The following is a 24,030-nucleotide window of genomic DNA, read 5'->3' as shown; positions in this document are numbered from 1 at the left end:
CAATGGGATTTTGGCAAAACATGAGAAAACCCAGACTTCTTTGGAGCTCAGTAGCACAAACATATTTCACAGTAGGAACATCCTTCAAAGTTTAAACAGATCACAGAACATTAGATTTTACATGTCTGAACTAGCATTTTGTTATATTTTATTGTTTTTACACAAATGCATTTTAAAGTGATTTTTCCAGACTTTGTCACAAAATGTTCAACTGACAGTTGATGTCACTAATTTCTGAACTGATTTTCAAATCAACTCTTCTTACTCTCACAACTGTTTTTAGTATAAATACAAATTATACATCAACGCATATGCATTTTTTTTTGTCTTTTTTAACCCAGTGTAGGACTTGTGATTTTCTCTTAAATCCTCTCAGAATGCTGAGTGCGCACCTAAACGTCTATAGACTTTAATTATAGTTTCACTTTTAAAATCTGACTTTTGCACTATTTAGTTGAGGCTAACTTTTCAGTTTTTTTTTCTGTCTGTCTCTCCTTAACTTGGCTGTCAGGGAGTGACAAACGTGTGGTGACCATGGTGACCATGTTGCCAGTGGCAGCAGCATTAACATTTCTTTTGAGCTTGGTTCATTTTACACTTCTTACACTGTTAATATATCAAAATGAAGGCAGTTTTTTAAACAGGTTAGAATATTTCAAAGTTATGTTGAAAATTCTGGACACGAGCTACAGTGACACCTTTCAGATTCAGCCACAGATGATAACAGTGCCACCTTTTTGGGACATACGGTTCAACAAAACAAGCGTCTACGTTGATTCACTCTCGCTTCCTATTGGTCAGCAAGCCTCACATTCTGACCAATCGCGTGAAAGTATGAACCCCAACCAGGAAGTCTGAACTAAACGGTCTCTCAGGAGGATATTTACATTTACGCAAAAGTTAAAACGTGAATTCACTGTGTCATTTTACACCATAATGCAGGCTCGTCTTCTTCTTTCAACACCGGTCGGTAGCTATTTTTAAAATGTTATTATTTTTTTAACGTTTTCCTACTTTTTGGACTGTAGTTGACCCGCTCTGCCTCCTCGGTATGGAGTTAAAGGACGTGGAGAGCTGTTGCTGTGTGGTCAAGGTTTCAGGGGGGGTTTCTGCAAAGAAACCCATCAGCTGTAGCGGTGTCATCGTCCACCCTCCGACCGGCTCCGTCATTTGCACCGGCCTCCCGTTTTCACAATTTATCACTGACAGAGAGTCCCTCTCCTCGGTGCCCGGTGTTCTGTTTTCGCACAGCTTCAGCAGCAAACTTAAAATCCGCGTCAGCCTCCCGGCTCAAACGCATCTGGACTCCAAACTGAACCCACAGGAGGAGGCTCTCAGCAGACCAGGTCGGCAGAGAGAGGTTTCGGCACAGCTGCTAATGCTGGTGAACTGCGTCGAGTTCAAACAAGCCTTCCTGGAAGTTTTCAAGGAGGCAGACCAGTGGCGTTTCCATGGTGACGATGAGGAGGATGATGATGAGCTGCTTAAAGATGCACAGTTCCTCAGCTGGTTTGCTGTGCTCAGGGCAGATGTGTTGGTGAACAGCAGCTCAGCTTCAGGGACCGTCCCCTGGCAGAGCAGCTCGTCTCTGCAGAAAGGCTGCCCGGTTGTGGCCTGTGGCTCCCCCTTCGGCTCCCTCTGCTTGGATCTCTTCATCAGCACCCTCAGCAGAGGCATCATCAGTAACCTGGCTGGAGAAGACAATGCTGTAATCCTCACAGACGCTCGCTGCCTGCCAGGGACAGAGGGTGGGGGGTTGTTTGCGCTCAAGGGTGGAGAGTGTGTGCGTCTCGTCGGGCTGATTGTGTCTCCATTTGGCTGGAAGGCGAACGAGTGGATTGGCCTCACTCTCGTCTGCTCCGTTCACTTCGTCTTCAGGAACATCATCCGGTGCACAAGCGATCCAAATCCACTCTGTGATGCTTGGCTGCATTCGGGAGAGGCTGGCATCCACATGTGCACGACGGCTCAGGTGTCCGAGGCTGTTAAGTACCCCACTGTGTGCTTTGTGGACAGTGGGCAGGTGTGGGGCTCAGGGGTTGTCGTCACCACAGAGCTGGTTGTGACCTGCCGGCACGTAGTCAACGGGAGGTCTTCAGTCACTCTGAAGTTCCATCACAGGGGAAGGTGATAAAACCACTGCTAAACACAGACACATGAAGGAATAAGAATAAGCAGTCTAAATGAAATCAGTCAGACAATTAAACCATGACACAAATGAAGTTCTCCACAAGGTTTATCAGTTGTAGAGGTACACCCAATGATTACTGGTGAGTTAAATTGCACCCAGTGGTTCACGAGATATTTTGCTGACAGACAAACAGTTAATACTAAAGTTTTAGGCAAAGATCTGGTGCAATGAGCAGCGCTTAGAGGATGTGAGGTGAATGATTCTCAGCTACAACCACATCAAGTTTAGGCACAGTGTCTGTCATACTGTTTAATATTGACTGAAAAAAAACCCAAACAAATAAGATGTAGATCATCATAAAACATATATTAGAAGCCAGACAGGGAAGTCTAATTCAACGTTTTGTTTTGGTTATTTCTCTTCAACAGAGTCTGTCATCTTGATGGTGACGTCTTGTTCTCCACCAAACCATCTTCACCGTATGACCTGGCCTTTGTTGAACTGAGAGTCCCCGTCCCAGAAGCTGCGGTCCCTCGAATGGCGCAGAGTTTCGTTCCAGGTTTGGTTCCAATTCCAAGCCGAGCTTTTTCACCACGTTCACAAAACTAGAGGTTAGATTCTTGCCCATCCGTCTCCAGGTGAAGCTGTGGTCGTCGTAGGCTACGGAGGCTTGGGTCGAAGCTGTGGTCCATCGCTGACCTGCGGCGTCCTTTCCAAAGCCATCAGCCTGAAGCGCCAGCCTGTCATGCTCCAGACCACTTGTGCAGTCCAAGCGGGGGCCAGCGGGGGCGCTGTGGTGCACAAACTTTCCGGAGAGCTGCTGGGTAAGGCGTCGTCCTACAAAACCACCTCTTGAACAGTGGGGGGCACATGTTGACCACGGGAAAAGAAAAAGCAGCAGCAGATTGGTTAATCTGTGCCGCTGTGTTTGCGGTTTGACGAAACAATGATTTGCTGTGTTGCAGGAATTGTGTCCAGCAACGCAAGAGACTTGGCTGCAGGAGTGACTTATCCGCACCTCAACTTTATCATCCCGGTGACCGTTTTCCAAAGATCGTTGCAGCAATTTCACCACACCAGGGATGTCAATGTGTTCAGGTTGCTGAACACCACAGTGACAGAAATCAGACGGGTGTGGAGGTTGCAAGGTGCACAAAGCAAAATGTAGCTCAGGGTCACGACACTTTGAGACAAATATATATATATATTTTAAATTAAAATAGATTATGTGCAAAATCATATGAAATGATTATAGATTTTCTAATGTTTTTAAAATGACATTTTTCTATTTAATTTTGTTCTAGACATACACCCAATTCCATCTAAGGGATGAAATATTACTGTAACATGAGCCCAGAATCATGTGGGGAATTTTAACATACAGATAAATAATGTTAACAGCCTTGAATTAATGTATGTTTTGTTGCACTTTAATATGATTAAAATAAACATTCTGCACACTGAGTCTATTTTTGTACAGATCTTTTTTCAAATGGTCTTTCTTGTAACAATAAAAGGACATTAATTATGATGAGGAAATTGCCAGTAGAGCTACTAGTGTGACTTGGATCATTTTAATTAACTGTATCTCTATCCATGTAAAGTTATGAAAAATAAAACGACTGCAGAGTGAAGTGCGTTTGATCCTTGCTTATGTTACAGTTACGGAATCAAAGACTATTTCTGGAAGTCTGTGTGACGGTTTGTTTCTAACAAGCGGGAGGAATATTCAGCACAGCAAGCTGACAGGTTGTTGGAAATGATTGGTCCCTCTGGGTGGTTGGAGAGGGCTGGTTTTCATATCAGGTATTCAGACATCTGCCGGCAGGAATACCCCAGTCACAGAAAAAACGCATTTGAGGTTTCACCTGTCAGAATGTGACCGGTGCTGATTTCCATCGTCACAGAAACACGAAACTGAGAAAAAGGCATTTCGTAGGATTGGTTGCTGTCAGTCCGTACAATGCTAAGACGAACTTTCTTGGCCTTTTGCTCCTAAAGACCTGCAGACACCAACATGCTGAAAGGGTTCTGTTTCACTGCTCCCAGAGTGCAGAGTTCACACCGGAGAGGCTCAAGTCCCAAGGAGGCGAAGGAAAAAGGTTTCTATAGGTATTGTGCTTTTGCTGATATGCAGACTGGGGTCTATATCCCATGTCTGGTAGTTTTCCACACCTTTAAGTTATACTTTACTTCACAAAGAGGGAAGGCAGGAGGAGGAGAGATCTGACAAAAAGATCTGTATCAATGCTTCTCAACGAACAGAACACAGATAAGATTTTTGTATTTGCAAAGTTACTTTATGTGACATTTTGTCTACAATATGTACAGTTTCAGGTTCTTGGCTATGTTACCAAATTGATGTCATCTAAAAATCTCCTAGGACTTATACTTTTTTATGTGGTCTCAAACCTTAACCAATTATTATTTTTACTGAATTTGCAGCAAGATTTTAAGATGTGGTGTTTAAAAACCTGCAAAAAAACACCTCAAATCTTGGCATTTTGTTTTTATCTGGCTCATAAGCTGCAATGCAAATTGAACCTCACATAAAAATGAGGTTTAAAAAAAGTGTCATAAAGGGATGACAAACAGAGGATGTCAATTGAAAACAAACACGATGACTTCCACTAGAAGGAGAGGAAAAGCCTTTAGGTCTTACCAGGTCGGCCAGTTAGTCAAGGTTTGCAACAGGTGATAAAATCTGAGCATAAGACTCCTGCAGAACCACTGCAAGGTCAGTGAGGAGTCAGAGAAGCAACTCTACAACCTATATCAAGATAATCAGTTTAAAGTTTCACAAATGTTTTCCACCTGCGGCACAGTGGTTAGAACTGTTTCCTCCCAGCAAGAAGGTTGCAGGATCACATCCCTTCCTGGGGCCTTTCTGGGTGGAGTTTGCATGTTCTCCCTGTGCACACATGGGTTTAATCTGAGTACTCCAGTTTCCTCCCACAGACCAAAAACATGCATGTCAGGTTAATTGGTAACTCTTAAATTGTCCCTAGGAGTGAGTGAGAGTGTGAATGGTTGTTTGTCTCTCTTAAAGTGACTGCTGGAGATAGAAACCAGCTCCCTGTGACCCAAAATGGAGAAGTGGGTAAAAGAAAACTATTTGTTTTGTAATAAAATTGCACATCACTGAAAAAAAAAATTCATTGACATTTTCATCTGTTTTGGTTGATCAGATATTTGTTTTTTGTACCTTTAAGCTGTTCAAGCTTTACATTTGGACCATTGTTTTATTACTAACTGCAAAACTGCAAATTTCGCACATTATTTCAAAGTAAGATAAAGCCGTGCAATAACGGTATTGTGAGTTATTGTTTTATTCAAACAGCTGCAGAGGGTTTATTTTGTGACCTTTAAGCTATATTTGCATGTTCGAATGAAAGAAATGCTAAAACCAGAGCCAAAGGGAAAACAATTCACAGGTCAGTGGATTTACTGAGTTGAATTTAAATTATATTGTACGGTTGCAGCCCCTCTCCAAAGTCTTCCCTGAGTCAGAGTTTAAATTATCAATATTCCTAACAAATCTGGTACAAACAAGCAGAGTTCCTGTTTTTAATAATCAGTCAAATGTATTGTATATGTGGAATCAAAGATATTTAAATAATAAAAAAAAACAACACAGACACAGATGAACAGTGGCCAGCTGAGCCACAGAGATAAGTTTATTTTCTTAGACATTTTTTTTAATTAAACACAGTAACTGATCCACATTATGATATGATGCACACTTGTCAGCTGAGCAGCATAATCTGCCAGTCTTTCAAGGCATTGACTAGTAGGTGACATTCTGTCTTCTGATACACACATTATATACAAGCTAAGGAGTGACGGGTGAGAGACCTCTTAATAAGTCATGAATGAGACAGAGCACTACTGCCACACATGAGCAAAAGCATATGACGTAAAAACAATAAAGTCAACGGGTGCCGTGTTCTAGTCTGAAATGTTGTTGGTCTGCAAACAAAAAGAAGAAAAGACACCAATCTAGACTATTAAAATGCACCCAAATGAGCTCTTTTTTTTCTTTTTTAAATGCAAGCACCTGCAGCTTCTTAAAGTTCCCGTTATGCACCGGCTAAAAAAACAGCTCAGAGATAGTTGAAACAACATACAACAAAAGAGAACAAAGATTCACAAGTATAAAGGACACAAACCGGAACTCTAGACCCATATTTTCTTAACAACACCCCCCCCCCATTCCTTTGCCCAAATTAGGAACATCCTGTAATAATAAATAAGCATCTTTACCCTCCCAAACTACTCAAGACTATCCCTCATGTTTTCCTAAATCTGTATTGTTCTGAGTGAGTGGCTTCATCACGTCCATCACCTTGCAGGATGTGTGTGTGTGTGTGTGGGTGCGTGTACACGTGTGTGTGTGTTTGGGACCATCGAGATGCTCCTGTAGAGAGGCTTTGTTACACCTTGACCCTTCACCAGATATATCCCCCGTCATCCACCTCTCCCACCTCTCCCTCCTCCTCCTCAGCCTCCTCTGCAGTCTCCTCGGCTTCTTTCTCCTCCTCATCCTCCCATCCGACCGCGCTGCCAAAATCTCCCGAATATGTCATTTCGGAATCTGCAAGACGGAACACAGAGAGAGCATGCCAGGGGGTGGGGGGGTGGGGAGGGAAGGAGGGGGAATTTAATTTATCTACTACGGCTTTCTTGAACTTTCCTTTTCTTTTAGCAGTGACAAAAAGGAGGGGGACATGTGTTTGACTTTGTCTGGATTTTAATAGCTATTTCTAAACCTTGCCAGGGGAGCCATTCTTATCAGGCGCAGGTTCAGTCCAAGCGGCCCCCCATTTATCTTAAAAGTCTTTTCTCACAGTGACAAGCAGCACTTTAGAATGCAAATGACTCTGGACACATGAATGTGGCACTGGTCCCCTGAAGTAAGCTGTGTTGCTTGAGCATAAAGGGGCCCTTGTGCAGAATGCTTATGAGGCTGCAGTCAGGAAGCAGCCAAAACGAATCAGATATTTTAAGCTATTTCTCTAACAGTCATCTAATTCTGTTCGCTGACAGCTGATGAAATCCGCAGGGCTTACCACAATCCGGTTTGCCACGAATCCTAGATCCGGCTACTTCTCCTCCGTTTTGGTCGACGCACCAGCACTCGCCCCTGTCACACTGCTGCTTCCTGTAGTAGCCGTCTTCGTTGCAGCTGGGGATGAATCGACCTGAAAACACACACACACATGTGCACACACGCATTTCAGTAAATTAGGTGTAGAAAAGCGAACTTACATTACAAACCACATTATCTCTGAACTGGTAATGGAAACAACACATGCAGCTATCTAGCAAATTGTCTGTCATCACACATTGCGCTGAGCCGAGGTGAGAATGTAATGCACACAGCATATGTGGCAGCCGGTTCCATATTCTATGAATACAAATGTGCTTGTGGAGCAAGCACATTTGTAAATAAGGCATAGATTGCATATAAACGACAGAAGCAGGCCCAGATCTTCAAGATAAAGACAACGCACAAACGTGCAGAGTATTTAACGGTCACCAAGGGTGAGGATTGTAGCTGCATCAGAGAAGTTTATGCAAACTCCTTAAACTTTTCAACATTTTGTTACATTACAACAAACCTCAAGGTAAAAGGATGCATGGCTTTCCAATTTTTTTTTTTTTTTACAAATCCAAATCTGAAAAGTGTGTCCCTTTGTAATAAGCCACCTTTACTCTGATACCCTGCATGAAAATCTGGTGCAACATATTGCCCTCGGAAGTCACCAAAACAGAGTCCAGCTGTGTGTAATTGAATCTTAGTAGAAATCCAGCTGTTCTGTGAAGGCCTCAGAGGTTTGTTATCATGAAGACCAAGGAACACACCTGCCAGGTTGGGGATAAAGTAGTGAAGATATTTAAAGCAGAGTTAGGAATATTTAAAACAATATTCCAAGCGTTGAACATCTCAAGGAGCTCTGTTCAATCCAAATATGAAAAATTATGCAAAACTTGCAAACCTTCATGCAGTCAGACAGCTTGAGCTATTTTGCAAAGAAGAACATGCAAAACTTTTCAGCTGTAAAATTAAGCAGCATTTTTAACTGCTTAATTATAAACTGGTGTTTCCCCTCACCTAATCATAAGTGGGTGTCTTTAACACTTAAATGTCATCAATTGCCTTGAAGCTAAAGATGTCAGAAGCTGGTATTGTCACTTTGTTGTAACAGTAAAAATAAATAAATTCAAACAAGAATCAAAAAGAAATGTTCCTCCACTCTTTCAGGGGCAGACGGCTCCAAAGCTCACCACTCTGTGTCCTTGAAGAGTCCTGACTCAGAGCACAGTCAGCCAACCAAAATCTGGAGTGCACAAACCCACACACACACACACACACACGGCCAAATCTTCATACGCACATTCACTTATTCACCCTCTTACACATACATTTAGGACAGACGGATGGCTGATTTTCTTTGCCGTCTGTCAGCATCGTGTTATAATCCATCACGCTGATCAAGGACTAATCCCCACCTCCTGCTTGTCAGCCACTCCACGCAACCCGCAACCAAGAAAGACTCATCGAAACGGACTGACAGGCTTTAACTGAGTCAAACAGTCAAATACTCACCAAACTTTCTCTTGCCACCGTCCATTACTTGAATCCTCTCAAGCTCAGCCAGGCAAGGCGGCTCTGGAAAGAGAAGAAAAAAAAATGTTTAAAGTGGTTCACTTGGGGATCATGTTTGTCTTGCTTAGGTTTCCTTTAATGGTCTACTTCTTTATGGATTTATGTTGTGGGCAGCTATTTGGACAGCCTAGTCTAAAACTAATATTCTCAAGATGGCAATAAAGTATTTTGTATTGTATTGTATGGTATGGTATTGTTATATTAAATTGTATCTTTTTCAAATAAGAGAAAATAATACCACAGTTAGTTTAACAAAAATGAATACCAAAAGCCAAAACTGAACTTTGTATTATAAGTAGTTACTGTTCATCATCATCATGGTAGGTGGGCGCTCATGTAATTGCTTCTGTCTGTGTGTGTATGTGTTTATTTGTCTGTCTGTTGGCAAAATATCTTATAGATCAGTGGATGGATTTGAATGAAATTCTCTTATTCTCCCTTATTTACTTTTGAAGTCAACCTGATTTAAGACGGCTGTCACAGCTTATCAACCTTAGCGAAGACAGATGGCTATATCTCAGCTAGTTTTACACACATTGAGCTAAGATTTGGTGTTGTAGTAGCCGAGACTCACCCTCAATACATATCTTAAAAGTTATCACACAAGATCGTTATTAAAAACTTTGGCATGCAAATAGCCTGTAATGTGCATTCCTTCGAGGAATGCTAGCTTCATCTTTTACTGTAATTGTAAAATAAAATGATCGTGAATTAACTAGTTTCTGCTTAGCTGGTTGAGTAACAAGCTCATTTACAGAGCCATGTTAGAGCCATTTTGTCAACAGGCACCAGAAATGTTTTTAACCCCCGACACTGATTGTTTCACCTCATTAGGGGCACGAGGCTTAATAGAAAGACAAATAGTGACTAAACAGCACAACATACAGAGAAAGCTACATGGGTCAATTGGAAAACTTTGACCGAACATAAATGACATTCTCAGAAAACTCACTCTCTCTCCAGAAGCAGAGGCACCATTCAGCAGTGGACACCTTGCCGTCCCTGTAGGAGTCGCAGGAGTTAAAAAAGGGCCGAATGCAGACCTCGTACTTGTCCAGGTTGATAGCGGCCAGCTCGGCCTGATCAAGGTACAGGTCATTGTTGGTATCTAGCTTGGAAAACATCCAGCCAATGGAGTCCTTACAGCTGGCAACCAGGCTCCTGTCCAGCACTGCCAACACAAACAAACATTTATTTATTTCAGCAGGCAGCTGCACAAAGAGAAAATACAATCATGCCAGCACTCTTGCATAAATCATCAAGCTTTATTCATTGGTGTCTTTGTTACTTAGTCTAGAACTATCAACAGCAATCCACATATTTAGCAAATGAATAACCATTATCATTTGTTTTGATCAACCAGTAATGAGGGGTTTCCATATTGGGTTATGTTCAATAATTTTCTTTTTTTTATCCTGAAGTCTGGAGTCAACATATCTAAGAAATCTCTAGTTGATCCAATTTAATATTGGTAGTAAGAAGCTGGTAATTACCTCAATAAATCAACTCAGGGTCCTTCATGTGGGTGTAACGGTACACCTGAGCCATGGTTTGATATGCATCTCGGTATAAGGGTCACAGTTTGATTTTTTTCCAGTCAATAACTTTCCCAGAAGCAGACACAAAATAAAATCCCTTCCTCTTGGGAAGATTTTAAGGTAGAAAGTCATGTACAGAAAACGAAAAAGTTTGACACAAAATTACAAAAAGCAAAACCAAGTAGTGTTTGCTTTCATTTTTTAAACCTAGACTAGATGCAAAATAAAGAGCAATACAGAACTCCCAAACTCCCAAAGTTAAAAGACAATAAATGAAATATAAATTATATGACACAACTGCTTGCCATACTAAAACGTCTTGTCGCTCTCTGCTGCTCCACTGCTGCCACGGACCATACAAAGGAAAGCTTCCCAGCTGATTTGAAACAAACAGGCAAGTTTGTGTTATTCTGAAGCAGCCATTCATGCTCTGCTTGATGTAGAATATTTAAATAGTATCTCCCTTTGCTTCTTTTTTGTCATGGCTGTTTGCAAACTGCAGCTAAATAAAACATTCGCCTGCTTGTAGATGGGAGTGGTGATCACCTACAACCCACACATTAGCTTTGTGCTGCAGTGGACCCATCCAAAACGTCTTTACTGTGATGGTTTGGTACAAACAAACCTTAACCCTAGCTTTTGATTCTGAAAACGTGTGTGTTCGTGTAAAACAGGAAGAGGATGGGTAATCAAAATCTTACAGCAGGAAAAAAGGATGGCTAAAAAAATGAGTAAATGTGTAAATTAATAGTCTTATCAATTCCACTGTCGCATCATTAAAGCACCTGCAGACATGACATTTATTCTGTCGTTCACTGAATTAATGTGCTGCAGATGCAGCCTGTTTTTTTTAAACAAGAGAAAACGTTTCAACCTTATTCTTTCAGACACAGTCCCAACTGATTTAAATGCTCTTTGCAGTAAACTAGAAACAACAGTCCAGTGGGAGGAAGTTTTTTTTTTGTAATGTCTAAGTTCATTTTCTGCTGCTTAGGTTTGAAAGTGTTTAAAAAGGGGTTTTAGTAGAACTGGGGTTTTAATGAGTCTCTTAAAACATTTTTAACAACTGTAGATATAAATATCTAAACATACACAACATGCTTCTCTTGAGACATCTGTGTATCATGCCTCATTAACTTAAATGATCCTTTTTTTTGGTATGGTAATTTTCCTTGTTTGACATATTCTTAACCCAGACACCAGCATCTGAAAGGAAACACCATCCCATTAACATGCCCTCCTCCTCACCGCCGGGAGTGATTCGGTAAATGCTCGAACCTGATGTGGTGCTGGCTGCAGCAGCTCTGGGCCCCGGCTTGCTGCTGTTGTTGTTCTGCTTGGCATTGGTCTGCAGTAGCTGGAACCAATCCCTCAGACGCTCACCGAGATCGGACAGATCCTGGCCGGTGCAGCTCTCTGTGGAAGCCGGAGACAAAATATGCAGATGATGTTTGGATCACCTATTTATGCGGTTATGATTGCAGAGCTAGAGGGTGTGTGAGGGTTAAAAAAAGGAGCTGTAGCAGGGATCTAAATGCTACACTTGTTGTGTGAACGATGATTTAACATTCACGTGTTTTCCTGTTTTTTCTTTTTCTTACACAATCTATTTATGCCTCCTTTGTGCTATTTTAGACCTTCTTATATCAAAATGTTTAGCTTATTCAAGAAATGGGTGCTAAGACAGTTATGGCAACTTTCATATTTATCAAAATCTTTGACTTTATTTACAAATGTTTTCCTCATAGAAATACATTACAAATACATCTCTTTTTTGAAAACCCATTTTCTCTTTGAAATCTGATTCAGCATACTTGCTCTTTTTCTGTCTTCTTTTGCTACTTTAAGCTTTAATTAGCCTTTTGCGACTTTTAGCTTGGGTTTTGCCATTTTCTGTCTTTAGCTAGCATTTTGCTACATTTAGCTTGAAGCCAGACTTTCCTACTTTTAACTTTTAACGAGTGTTTTGCTCCTTTTAACTTTCATAACTCAGTTCCAGCTTCTGCTAATTTTAACAAAGTCCTTCAATACTAGGCATTCAAAGTGTATTTTCCCAGGAAATGCAGTTTCTCTTGTTGGTTTATTCTTTGACTTTTGTCAAAGATTTCGATCTCACCACGTTTAGCCTCCTTGGATGCCGGAGCTGCAGTTGGACAAGGACACAGACCCGAACACTTCAGGGTGAGATCCTTTCCTGTAAGACACGCCTGCTGCTCCAGCTTGCACTGCAATACACACACACACACGCACACACACATTTATTAACACACACGCGCGCGTCAGCGACATCGACAAGGGGACACAAAGGTGAACTAAAATGAGTTATTGCTGCAACACAGATCAAATATTCATGAGGTGCATGACTGTAAGCTGCGATTCAAATCGGAAACTTGCTCCTAAATGCGTCGTCCAACCTCTGCTCTCACACAAGGTCGGGAATAAAGATCCAAAAAGACAAAGCATTAATCAATAAACACATAGGACTCTGTCACCACAAGCCATCAATTGGTCCCTGTGAGGCAACAAATCATGGCTCTTTGTCCCCCTTTTATCCCATGAGACTCTCCTCATGTTGCTCACTGTGCAGAAAGCGAAAGCTTTGAATAAACATATCAGTGTATTAGCTGTTTGTTACACACTGTAACTACCACTGAATAGATGATGTTGACTCAGTATACATGATTTCCATCTACCATTGAGAGGAATTTAAAATTTGAAGTAAACAGAACCATTCAATTATTAAATCGAATGGTTCAACAGAAATCAGCTTTAATTTGTCAACAAAATCTCAGCTAAACCTTGATGTTATACTCTTCATGAAAAAGGGAAGTTGTCCAAGTTCTTCACAATAAACTCCAAAATTATGATCTAAGTAATTATTAGGATTTGCCTGTGGGAAATAAAATTAGACAGTAAAATTATAATAATTATAGTGTAGCATTGGATCACCATGGCATAAATGCCACGTCAAACGTCAGAAAATATAACAGAACAAAAATCAAATAATTTTTTATGACAAGAAAACAAAGGAACCTAGAAAATGCAACAAAACTAATTTTTACATAATAAAAAAGATAACAAAACCATAACTAACTATTAAATTATGAAGAAAAAGTAAGTCATTTTATGAAAAATGTTTTGCTTTCATCCCATTTAAAAAAATTGAAAATTATTTATTCCTTTTTCAGGAAATAATGTTATGCTTCTATGCTGCCCCTTTATTCCACCTTAAAAAAGCTTTACTAAAACCGGCTTTGTTTCTTGAAAACAAAACGTGTATATCCATGTGTTCTTTGCAAACCTGTATTTACCTTGTAGTATTTTCTGAAATGTTTGATGTAAAATCTACTTTAAGCTCATTTTTAAAGTGTGTTTTGGATCTAATCCCACAGGTTTTGTTCTGTTTGGTGAAACATTGTGTTTGCTGAGCTACCAAGCACTAAAAGTAGCCAAAAACACAGTCATGTGACGTCATTTCCCTTCTCCACGGGTAAATACTTGTCCTAATTGTACCTTTGAGGCGTAGTTGTGTCCGTCCGATCCACACACAGGCCCGGTGGAGGAGATGGGACAGGGCTGACAGTTTCCATCAGGAGAGCGCAGCGCGGGCTGCTTCAGCCTGTTGGACAGGGGACATGCAAACACTTCAGTCTCATTATGTCCAGCCGAGACTAATTCAGACGCAGCTCTGAGCTGAGCATGAGAGCATGACGCAAAACAGTCGCCTCCATGTTGTCTGAATGCATTAGCTTATCATTAAACAGCAGGAAGTCGAATCACTCGGATGCACAAACAAGCTTCATTATTCTGGCCCGCGGCACAACACACTCCAGTCTGACAACCAGCGTAAACTAGCTGTGCTGACCTGGTGTCAGAGTGTTCGGCGAGGACCTCCGCGTTTGGGGAATTAGTCAGCTCTTACTCACCTGTGTTCAAGCTTCTTGCGGTTGACGCACACGGCTCTCTGGTAGCCCTGGGCGATACACACCTTGTGTCGGCTGCACTTAACCTTTTGACAAGGGTCCTTAGTGGTGTCTACATCTAGAAAAAAAAAAGGAAAGAAAATACAGAAAATATTCCCAAGGCTTCACCTTAAAAACAAACAAACAAACTATAGATTTCTCTGCCAATCATTTCAATTTAACTCGGAGTCTTAAATCCCACGTGGCTCTTCTCGACCGTCTCAGCATAAACTGGGAGTCAAGTATAAATGATTACCACCGTGCAAAACTGTTTCTCTTTTGCATGTTAGGAATGCAAATTACGAAGCATTCTGTAATTTATTAGGGAGCAAACATATATCTTAGTATTCTATATAATAAAAAATAAAAGTCTGTCGAACAAAATGATGCAGATTAGAATGCTCCTGAAGTGTTTTGTTTTTGTATAATCATTCGTGGGATAATTAGAGAAGTGTCTGTTCAGCATGTTAATGTTCAGAGTTGAGCAGAACTAAGAGGCACAAGTTGCAAACAGTAGCAATAAGGACTATTTCTTTTTCCAGAGGAGAAAATTCTTGTTTTGCATTTATCCCTTTACACTTGTCTCCTATGATTGTATGTCTACATGCAGTTGTAATATGATTTTGTTATTCACTGTGGGAAAATCTGACCAATCCTGAACTCCAACCACGTACTTTAGTAGCTTAGAAGTACCCTGAACCTCACTACAGTGACCAGCTGTAGCGTTAATTCCCTCCTGAATGCCTCTGTTCCAATAATTTCGACCAATCTGCGTCCAAAGCTTTTTATGTTGCTCTTTTTAATCTCACTAAGGTCTGCTTAACAAATCTCCTTCAAACATGGCGAGTGATTATTAAAAAAAGAGATCAGGATGAATGGATTCACTGATTGCACAACCTGCGCTTCCTTTGTTTTTTATCAGGTTTGTTTCAAGTGTTTCCGCGTTTGTCGCCTGCGTGGCATTTAAAAAAGGCTGCGGGAACGTTTTCACCCAGCAATGTCTCATTCGCGCTGGGTGATGAGAACCGCCTGTGGCTGATGTGAGGCCTGTCTGAGGAATGTTCATGGTGCGACCGAGTCAAAGCAGATTTAAAGAGATTGCATGTGAGCTGGACTTTGATTCTAGTTGAGCTCTAACACAATTAAGGAGGCAACGGCATGCAAATTTTGAAAAGAAGTGCATATATAATGTTATTTAAAGGAGTTGGATATGTTGTAAACCAAATGTCAATGCCCTCTAATGCTGAAGCCTCACAGCTGGCACAAACTGAGACCAAAATTTAAAACTACAACTTGTCATATCCATGGCTGTCAAACTATGGCTTTCCAAATGGAAACTACTGGAAACATAACTACAGTGGAGAATATCTAGAGAACCCCTGTGGAAACTAGAGAGGGTGATGGTTATCCGATGGGCTGGCGGCTAATTAAGCAGCAGTACAGAACATTCTTTGAGACCTGCCAGCAACAAAAGGTGTGAAAGAGCAAAGAAATTTGTTCAAGTTTGCACAGATTTCTGTTTAATTGTTGTGGAGCAGAAAAAAAGAGCCAAGACCACAGTCTATGTGGGGATGTTCTCAGCAATGAGTGAATAAAACCATAACATCTTAAATCACACCTTGAATTAGGTGTTTTTTTTTTTTATCTCAATAATTCCCCTTGAATATGTCCAATACCTGATGAATGTTCAGCCCAGGAAATAAAATGTAAAGACTTAAAATTCTCAAAGCCCAGATCTTAGCACTATGCAGCCCTGCACATAAATTCAGTATTTTTGGCAGTAAAATATGACTCTGACACTTGTTGAACAATTGTTGTGCTGATTTTGTAAAAAAAAATAATAAGAAGAAAAGAAAAGAAATAACCAAACAAACCAGAAGGAACTGATAGCTGACGATGTAGCAACAATGATGCTGGCCCAGAGGCAGACCCAACAGGAAAATGGCTTCCTGCGATCAAGATAGTGAGGACGAGTACTACAGTAGTAGTAATTCCTAATGTCAGGAGGATTTATAAAGAGATTTGACAGGTATGAGAGAAGGAGAATGTTATTACTGGTGTTAGGACGAAGAAGGGGGTGCAGGGTTAGCAATCAAAGCATCTTTAGGTTTGTTGTTAGATGTTGTTTTCAGATTTTTGCTGACAAAAAAAACACTAATAAAACACACACACAAGCACATCCAGGAGTATGCAGATATTCTTAAATGTATTCATGAGATGCATACCTAGTCTTAATGTAATCGTACTGTATTCAATAAACAGTAAATTTTTCCTTGAGGGATGTGCTACTGTTTCGCTTCACTGGTCAATTTCTTTTATTTGTTTATCTGTATTCAATACTTCACTTTAGCTGATGAAAGCTTCTCACAATCTAGGTTAAAGCCTTGATGTCTCGCTCCTGCTGCCCCCATCTATCACACTCTCTTCTCGCAGCTAATGCCGGACCGGGTGTCAGCACCTCACACACACTCATATGTCACAGCTATCTGGTCCAAGCAGGCCTCCTGGAGTCTGACCTGGTTGCACCTCTCCATTCTTCCTAACTTTTCCAGGGCTTTTATTCACCTACACAATCAGGGCAGCAAATAAATATGCCTTTTTTTCTGCAGGCGTCAACTATACGCTTGTAAATCATGCTTTAATTCATCTCCGGCTCTCACTGTATGCAGCTTTATGGCACTATTATCATTAAGCAGGCAGGCTTATCATCTCCTCTCTCGTTCCCTCGGTGAATACTGTTAATGCTGCTGATTCTGCAGGATGACTGGAGTGAACCAACAGATATCTGATTTGAGAAGCAAATCCAATCCTAAACAATGCGACCGCGCTGTCAGGACTGAGCTGCTTGTGTAACTGAAAGCCTGACCGCCCCGCCGCTGGACATTAAAGCCTCAGAGCAAACTCCTCATCCATTTAGACAGTCAACAGTGGAGCCATATACTCGGGTTGCCCCCTTAACCCAATCAGCTTTGATTGTCCATTGCAGTGGACAAAATCACACCCATCTCCCAGCCCTTCTTGCAAGTTTGATTTTTCACTCCCGTCTAATCCATCAGAATCAGGTTGCCACTTCTCTGTCTCTAAAATTGATATAATTAGAGTCAACTCCTATAGGGGTTTGGGGGAGGGGTGATTCCAAACGACTGAGTCTGAAAATCTTCAAACCACTACTTATGCCAAAGAAATCGGGGGGGAATCAGCGCACAACTATAAAGGAAATAATCCTGCCTTCTAATAACAAAAACATTTGTGAAGACATCTTGTTTGCAGCGAGCGGCGACAATCCTGGCACAGCGTTGTGTTGTGAGTACAGAAGCATAAGGTGGCTGCCTGAGCCTCATGTTAACTTAACAAGCTTCCACAGATTAAAGCAGTGCCTGCAATGATGACGTTTCCATGGCAACAGGCTCTCTGTGGTCCGGGAATCATTTCTTGGTTGACTGTGATTTGCAGTTCAATCTGCAGCTTCTCAGAACTCTTCCTCTCTCTCTCTCTCGCTTTCGCTCTCCCTCGCTGTATTTGAAAACCCCCCGTTGTCCGACTGCGTTTGCAAATCGACATTTCTCCACCGTTTTTTTAAATTCCTTCATCCTCTCCTTATGCCGTTTCAGACCTCCGCTCGGTGTGTTCCCATCCTTAGTCGGCTTGCTGTTTGCTTATTATTTCCCTCAAGTATTCCCTTTCACGCCTTTCAGTACCTCAAAGCACCAACTTCCATTTTTACTTTCTCCAGATCTCTCTTCTTTTTTTTTTGGTGGTAAACATTTGCCTTCAGCAGTAACCACTACTAATTAGACTTAGTAGTCAAATTCAGTCCAGATTTGCATGAGGTTCATCTCAAAAAGGACAGCAGAAGCAGAGCTCAGGCCACATCCTCATCATCAGACCTCTTATCTGCTATTGACACACTCGGTCTCTAACGTCATCACTGATACTGTATATCGACTTCTTGGTAATTGCAGAGCGAGGCATGGACCTGAAGTATGGACAGATTAGTAAATGACTGGCACTAAATAACTTGATAGAACTTGTTTTTTGAACTGAGTAAAACAGCTGAAAATAAAGGCTAATCCTCTGCCGAGAAATGAAAGAGTTGTGGTCATTTTGGTCAAAAGGAAAGTGAGAGTCTGTTTCCGGAGTTTGAGAACCTTAGCAGGATAAAGGGTAGGGGAATAAAATAAAATAAAATGTGAACGGTAAGAGTGAAACGTTTTTTTTTCCCAGCAAAAATAAAGGAGCTGTTGATTTGTCTTGATCCACTCAGCAGACTTCAGTGACTCAGACTGCCATGAAGTGTCTGTACGTATGGCCTACAAGTCACCTATATCTAACAATATCCTCAAGAGGTGTTAAACTCAAAACGTCAGAGTGTGGACTCAGCATGTTCTCCCATCTCCTTACTGTCTGCCATTGATTTAAAGCCAACGATTTGCCACAAAAAGTGTCTATTCACCATTCACCTGCCTCTCTGGCCGATATTGGCTTCTAAAGATCCAGTTTTTACTGGAAACAGTAAAAGGTCTTTTCTGAGAGCTTCTACACATGCTTCTGAGCAATGGCATGGTTTTGTGTGTGTGTGTGCACCTTGTTTGTTCTTTCAAGTCCAAATTACAAGAGCTGGCCTGCAGTGTTGACTGTCTTAACACCCAAGTGATTCAATCAGGAGCTAGATTGATGAATCAGCTGCAGAAATCAACAGCAAATTACTCCGACATCTCCCTCACTCAGTACCGTGCCGACTTAAGAGTAGTCTGCCGTGGTGGTGCCTGAGTGCAAATTCACACCTTGGCCTGTCGTCGACGTCGGCTCTTCGAGCAGCGCGTGTTAGGAGTGTTGACACTTCTAAAGCTCTGACTTCCTCTGCGCGGATGTGCGGCGGTGTGAGCTGCCTGGCTGAGAAATGACGCCTGCAGGCTCAGAGACTCCAGACTAAAGACATCACACTGATTTAGAGATGCATCTGAGGAACAAATCTCTTTTCCCTTCTCCGCTTCATTAGGCCACTCATATGGGAAGGCAGATCAATGACGGGGAGGGAGAACGCTCACACCGAAAGAGAGAAAGACTTCAAACTCCATAAAACAAAAGTAGAATTGCTGCTTATCTAAAACGCAGCCTTAAGTCGAACCATTGTCATTGACAGATTTTGGTTGAGAAACCCAACAATTGATGAATATTTTTTCTCCCCTGTTGGCCAAACAATAAGGTCTTCAGAAGCAGCGTGGTCATTATTTAACTGATGTTCTATTAAACATATATCAATAGTTAGTATCGTAGCTTATCAGTCATAGAGTATGAAGAAAAGGGCAAAAGTCCATGGACCTTAAGGCTAGGCTAATAGCTTGCCAATCAAGGACCCAGTTTATATTGTTTTTCAGGCCTTTAAAACAAGTTTTACTTAAAAACAACATACCGGTTTGAAATGAGCATTAGCTAATAATAACCCTCCACACTCTTGTATGACACTGTTAGTTTGCCGCTGTTTAAACACCGTCCATTTCAGTGGATCTGTGCTCGGCACACAAACATTTGCATAGTAACACTGTTGATGTTCGCTTGAGAAAACAGCAACAAACCAAACAGATAGAGTCATACAAAAATGTATTGGTTTTAAATGAGCTGATATAGTTTTCTTCCCCACACAGGTATGTTGTTTTTGAGAAAGACTAGTTTCATTAGCCTGGGAAAACAACATAAAATGGACCCTCATTTGGCTCGCTGTGGAGGTACACTTTTGCCTTTTCTACTCTGAGTGATGTCATGGCTGATAAGGCAACTATTTGAGAGAACATTGCTTTAAAAATGAATGACACCAGTAAATAATGTTCATATTCTACAATATTTGACATGTAAATAAATAATAATAATAAAAAAAGTCAAATGAATGTGTTTTTTGCACCAGCAGTAGCACAGATAACACACATTTGGGTTGATGGCATGTCATTTCCTCTTTGTATCGTTTACCATGTATTTGAAATCACTGTACAAGCTGACATGTTGTATTTCACGTCACAGTATTTTAAACTCATCCTCATTGTGAAGACATAAACTGAAACGCTTAAACGTTAGAAGTTCCACTGCAAAAACGTCCTAAAATTCAGTGAGGTAACGGCTCCACAGTTTTAAAGCCAAACGGATCAGCCTCGAGCTCTGTGAAACACTCCCATAAAACCAGTGAAAAGGAGCTTTTTAAGAACTACATCAAAACCGTACCTTTTTACTTTTCCCTTACCACTGTGTGGCTCTGTAAAGTTGAAATTAAAGAACAGAAGAAGTGAATAAAAACCGCGTCAGTGCTTTTTTATTAAACCTGTTCTAAAATGTCTTATGTGTAGATGTTAAACATCCCATTAGTAGAGGTATTTCTGCACGGCTCTTCTAAATGAACTCATGAAAACAGTTTCTTTGACAATCACAGTGAGTACAGGAAACAAGCTTATATTACAAACACAGAAAAAGACCATTTTATAGCTTTAACTATTTTTTTTTATATAATTAGCGGAGCAACAAGAAAAGAGAGTATTGTCAGGTTAGGTTCTACAAAAAAATATTTAGATTTTAGTCACTTTTTGACAAAAATAAACAATCTGCTTTGCCTTTCCATGAGACAAGCCAAATGCATAAATCTATGTGATAGCCTTTCTCAGGCTGCTATATTATTGCACGTCTGCATCCTTCAAAACAACATCTTGTCTCCTCCAACTTAATTCTTTATCCGTACTAAAAGTCCACGGCTGAATGAGGGGAAACAGGCAATAAAACAAGCTGCTTCCTCTACTTGGAATACACCGCAAAACCACTTGAATCATACGGAGCATGACTTGGCAAATGAATGCCTTTGTTGATAAAACTAAAACAAAATAATAAAAAATAGGATGGTTTAATGAAAGCCACATCAAAGTGAAAAAACAATGACTGAAAATGAGACATCCCCTTTCAATCTGTAGTAAATAAGACTTCAATTTTTTTTCAGGATAGTTGTTTTTTTTGTCACTTTATTATTCTGTTATTTCTGTAACTTTTTATATAAACCCGTTTGACTGACGTCTTCATATTGTCTTCGAATTCTTCTGTCCTGACCCATGCACTTTTTCACCAATTGTGTTTTCCTGGCTTAATAATACTAATAATAAAACACTATCTCCTTTTAATACAAGTTAAATGATGAATAAGCACTAACTTGCACACAGAAAACAACTATTCGGTATGAGAAACCAGCAGTATCCTGATCTAAGCAGAGTGCATTTTCCCTCTGAGTGTCTTCTATTACTTTCTCATAGACCTTCTGGAGCTGATGTGCGTGCATGTTTGTGCACGTAAATCTGTCGGAGCGAGCAAAGTTCCAGCTCTTTTCATCACTGAACAAATCACAGTTCTGACAAAGAGAGAGGGGATAAGATCTGACTTCACGCCGGGCTGTGTTTTCTACGATTGAGAAATCTAAACTGTTTAAACAGCTCCATGTTGGTTTTCACAGTTTTTTTGTGTTTTTTACCCCCTTCTTTCTGAGTTGCTGTTGTTTAAGTGGGACACTCATTGGTTTCCTTTAAGCAGTGACGTCAGATTTGTGTTTGTGCAAGTACGTTTGGAGCTTATCTTGCTTGGGCCGTCACAAGTAATACATCCAGATAATATGTGACTATAGGGTCAGAAAAAAAAGTGAATGAAGTTACTTGAAGGACACAAGGTCAATAAAGAGTTTAAAATAGTCAACATCTTAATACTGTATAGCATTACCAGTCATTTAAACCAGAGATACACTGGGATACCATGTTTTCCCCATAAGTTTGGAAAAATGTAGCTCTTATGTAACACACACTTCACTTTTTAGACATGGACACTCGCCATGAAGATGCCATGAAGTGCCGAGCCGAATGGCGGCGCGAATACTGTGCTTTTGTTCGCCATTCCAGTGTATTTCTATTTCAGGGAATAGACCACCTTAATCCAACTGGAAAAAGCACGTTTTGGGATAGCTAGATAAGCTGGCTAGGAATTGTATGTTTTTATCAGCCACCTACTTACAACATGGAAAGGCCAAATATATTGTTGTCTGTAAGCACATACTTTTGATGTTTTTGTGCAGATATTTTTTCAGAATGACCTCAGCTTTATATATATATATATATATATATATATATATATATATATATATATATATATTACAAAATAAACAAGACCTATTTTTCTTTCTATTTTAATCCAGTCATAAGCTTCTATCCATACCAACTTCCTTTCCTTCCCCCTCTCTTACGGTCCCTTCAGCTTGGCAGGAAAAAAATGTTGACGCCAGAAGCTTAACACTAAATCAGAGCATATTAGCTCCCACCCTCTCTTCTTGTGCCTTTACCTCTCCGTCTGTCCTTTTATGAGAAGCCATAATTAGTCTTTCATTAAGCTCTTGGAAATTGCGTTAATGCACTCCGCCACTCAACTGGCTTCATTTAAGCCGCAAATCAAGCGACCACGGCTGAGAATACGACTCTGTGCCATGACTTCATCTGGCAGAGACTCAATTAGGGCTGCAGCAGCAGCGGCAGAAGTCAAGGACAGGACCTCGGACGTTCTGGGCCTCAGCACATGGATCCAACTCCGGTGTACACAAAGGAAAGAGGAGGAAGCAGAAGGAGGTGATAATGGTCTCAAAGATGCACTGATCAGCCACTGTTGGCTGTAATACACACGTTTTCCTTTTACGCCTTCAAAAAACAAAACTTTTTTTTCTCCCCCTCAGGCGTGTAAATTATCACATCATGACAATCTTAGAGGGCGTCATGAATTCATATTACCATACCTGAAAGATTTTTGTTCTCAACTGACACTTTCTTAGTTTTGATTTATGATACTTCTTGCCTTGTGTTGTGTCGTTCTTTTCAAATTCGAATCGTGCATTTCTTGGGTGTGATGAAGTTGTCTACTGAATTATGTATGTTATGATAAAAAAGTAGCTTAGATTTGAGGTTGTGAATGATTTAATATAATTAAGACTCTGTAAAATATTTCTCAGAACAAGATATTCAAATATTGATACTACAAGATGTTCTCTCCTAGTGACGTTAACACTGATGCTACATGGATTCTCCTGAGAGAGCAGTAAAAGAGCGCTGCATCGGGTCAAACTCTTGGTGTCTGGGTGTTTGTTTGTCTGCGGGGCTTCAGTGATGTCGGTTTTTTTCCAATTTAAACTTTCAGTTTGCATCAGTCAACCTTGTTCTCTGTGTGGCTGACCACTTGATGCTGGATAATTGTGATGAGACAAAGCAGGAAAGAGAAAAACGACACCTCCACACGTTGGTTGGAAGAGTTTAAATTTGTATTAGACAGAGCTTTGGCACGACCGAGCCAAATGGAGACACTTGGTGTAATAAATTGTTGCGACTGGACATGTTGAGACTTATAGATGCTAAACAAGAAGCGTTGTGTTAAGAGAAACGCATGTAAAACTTTAATTAGGTCAATTGAGGTGTTTTGGTCAAACCTCAAAAATAATGTTATGTTCAATCTCTTGTAATATCGCAAGATATAGGGCTCAGAGTATGTGTTGTAAATGACACACAGCTAATATCACATCAAATTTTAGCTCAGTATCTGTAAAACTGAATGAGTCAGACCCATTTTTGTGTTCGCAGTGGCGGCCATGTTGATTCGGATTTGGATTGTCTCAAAAACTTATTCAGTTGTAGTTGTACAGGATATACAAAGATTATTTACTGAGAGTTTCATTAAAAT

General features: G+C 40.6%; 2 protein-coding genes across 3 annotated transcripts in view; one reads left to right on the top strand and one right to left on the bottom strand.

The window, feature by feature from the left end:
- The first annotated feature begins 756 nt into the window (after nucleotides 1–756).
- tysnd1 (trypsin like peroxisomal matrix peptidase 1) lies at nucleotides 757–3,753 on the top strand. Its single transcript, XM_017429323.3, has 4 exons — nucleotides 757–2,127; nucleotides 2,560–2,690; nucleotides 2,770–2,955; nucleotides 3,097–3,753. The coding sequence occupies exons 1-4, from the start codon at nucleotides 1,052–1,054 to the stop codon at nucleotides 3,297–3,299; spliced, it is 1,596 nt and encodes a 531-aa protein (XP_017284812.1). The 5' UTR covers nucleotides 757–1,051; the 3' UTR covers nucleotides 3,300–3,753.
- A 2,024-nt stretch (nucleotides 3,754–5,777) lies between these two features.
- spock2 (SPARC (osteonectin), cwcv and kazal like domains proteoglycan 2) overlaps nucleotides 5,778–24,030 on the bottom strand; it is a 32,663-nt gene continuing 14,410 nt past the window's right edge. For both annotated transcript variants that reach the window (XM_017427006.3, XM_017427014.3), the window contains 8 exons: nucleotides 14,266–14,380; nucleotides 13,853–13,958; nucleotides 12,456–12,564; nucleotides 11,618–11,755; nucleotides 9,754–9,972; nucleotides 8,742–8,804; nucleotides 7,201–7,332; nucleotides 5,778–6,725 (listed from right to left, as the gene is read on the bottom strand). In XM_017427006.3, the coding sequence (XP_017282495.1) occupies nucleotides 6,580–6,725; nucleotides 7,201–7,332; nucleotides 8,742–8,804; nucleotides 9,754–9,972; nucleotides 11,618–11,755; nucleotides 12,456–12,564; nucleotides 13,853–13,958; nucleotides 14,266–14,380 (1,028 nt within the window). In that variant the 3' untranslated portion in view covers nucleotides 5,778–6,579. The remainder of the gene's footprint in view (nucleotides 6,726–7,200; nucleotides 7,333–8,741; nucleotides 8,805–9,753; nucleotides 9,973–11,617; nucleotides 11,756–12,455; nucleotides 12,565–13,852; nucleotides 13,959–14,265; nucleotides 14,381–24,030) is intronic.

Source organism: Kryptolebias marmoratus, linkage group LG22 (assembly GCF_001649575.2).
Source record: "Kryptolebias marmoratus isolate JLee-2015 linkage group LG22, ASM164957v2, whole genome shotgun sequence".
NCBI classification, from domain to species: Eukaryota; Metazoa; Chordata; class Actinopteri; order Cyprinodontiformes; family Rivulidae; genus Kryptolebias; species Kryptolebias marmoratus.
The sequence above is the reverse complement of the archived record's forward strand: the minus strand, read 5'-3'. Positions and strand labels throughout refer to the sequence as shown.

Excerpts from the sequence above, each read along its gene's own strand:
- tysnd1 (XM_017429323.3), top strand. The coding sequence starts at position 1,052 with ATGGAGTTAAAGGACGTGGAGAGCTGTTGCTGTGTGGTCAAGGTTTCA. Across the intron at positions 2,128-2,559 it reads AAGTTCCATCACAGGGGAAG|AGTCTGTCATCTTGATGGTG; the intron begins GTGATAAAACCA and ends TCTCTTCAACAG. Across the intron at positions 2,691-2,769 it reads GGCGCAGAGTTTCGTTCCAG|GTGAAGCTGTGGTCGTCGTA; the intron begins GTTTGGTTCCAA and ends ATCCGTCTCCAG.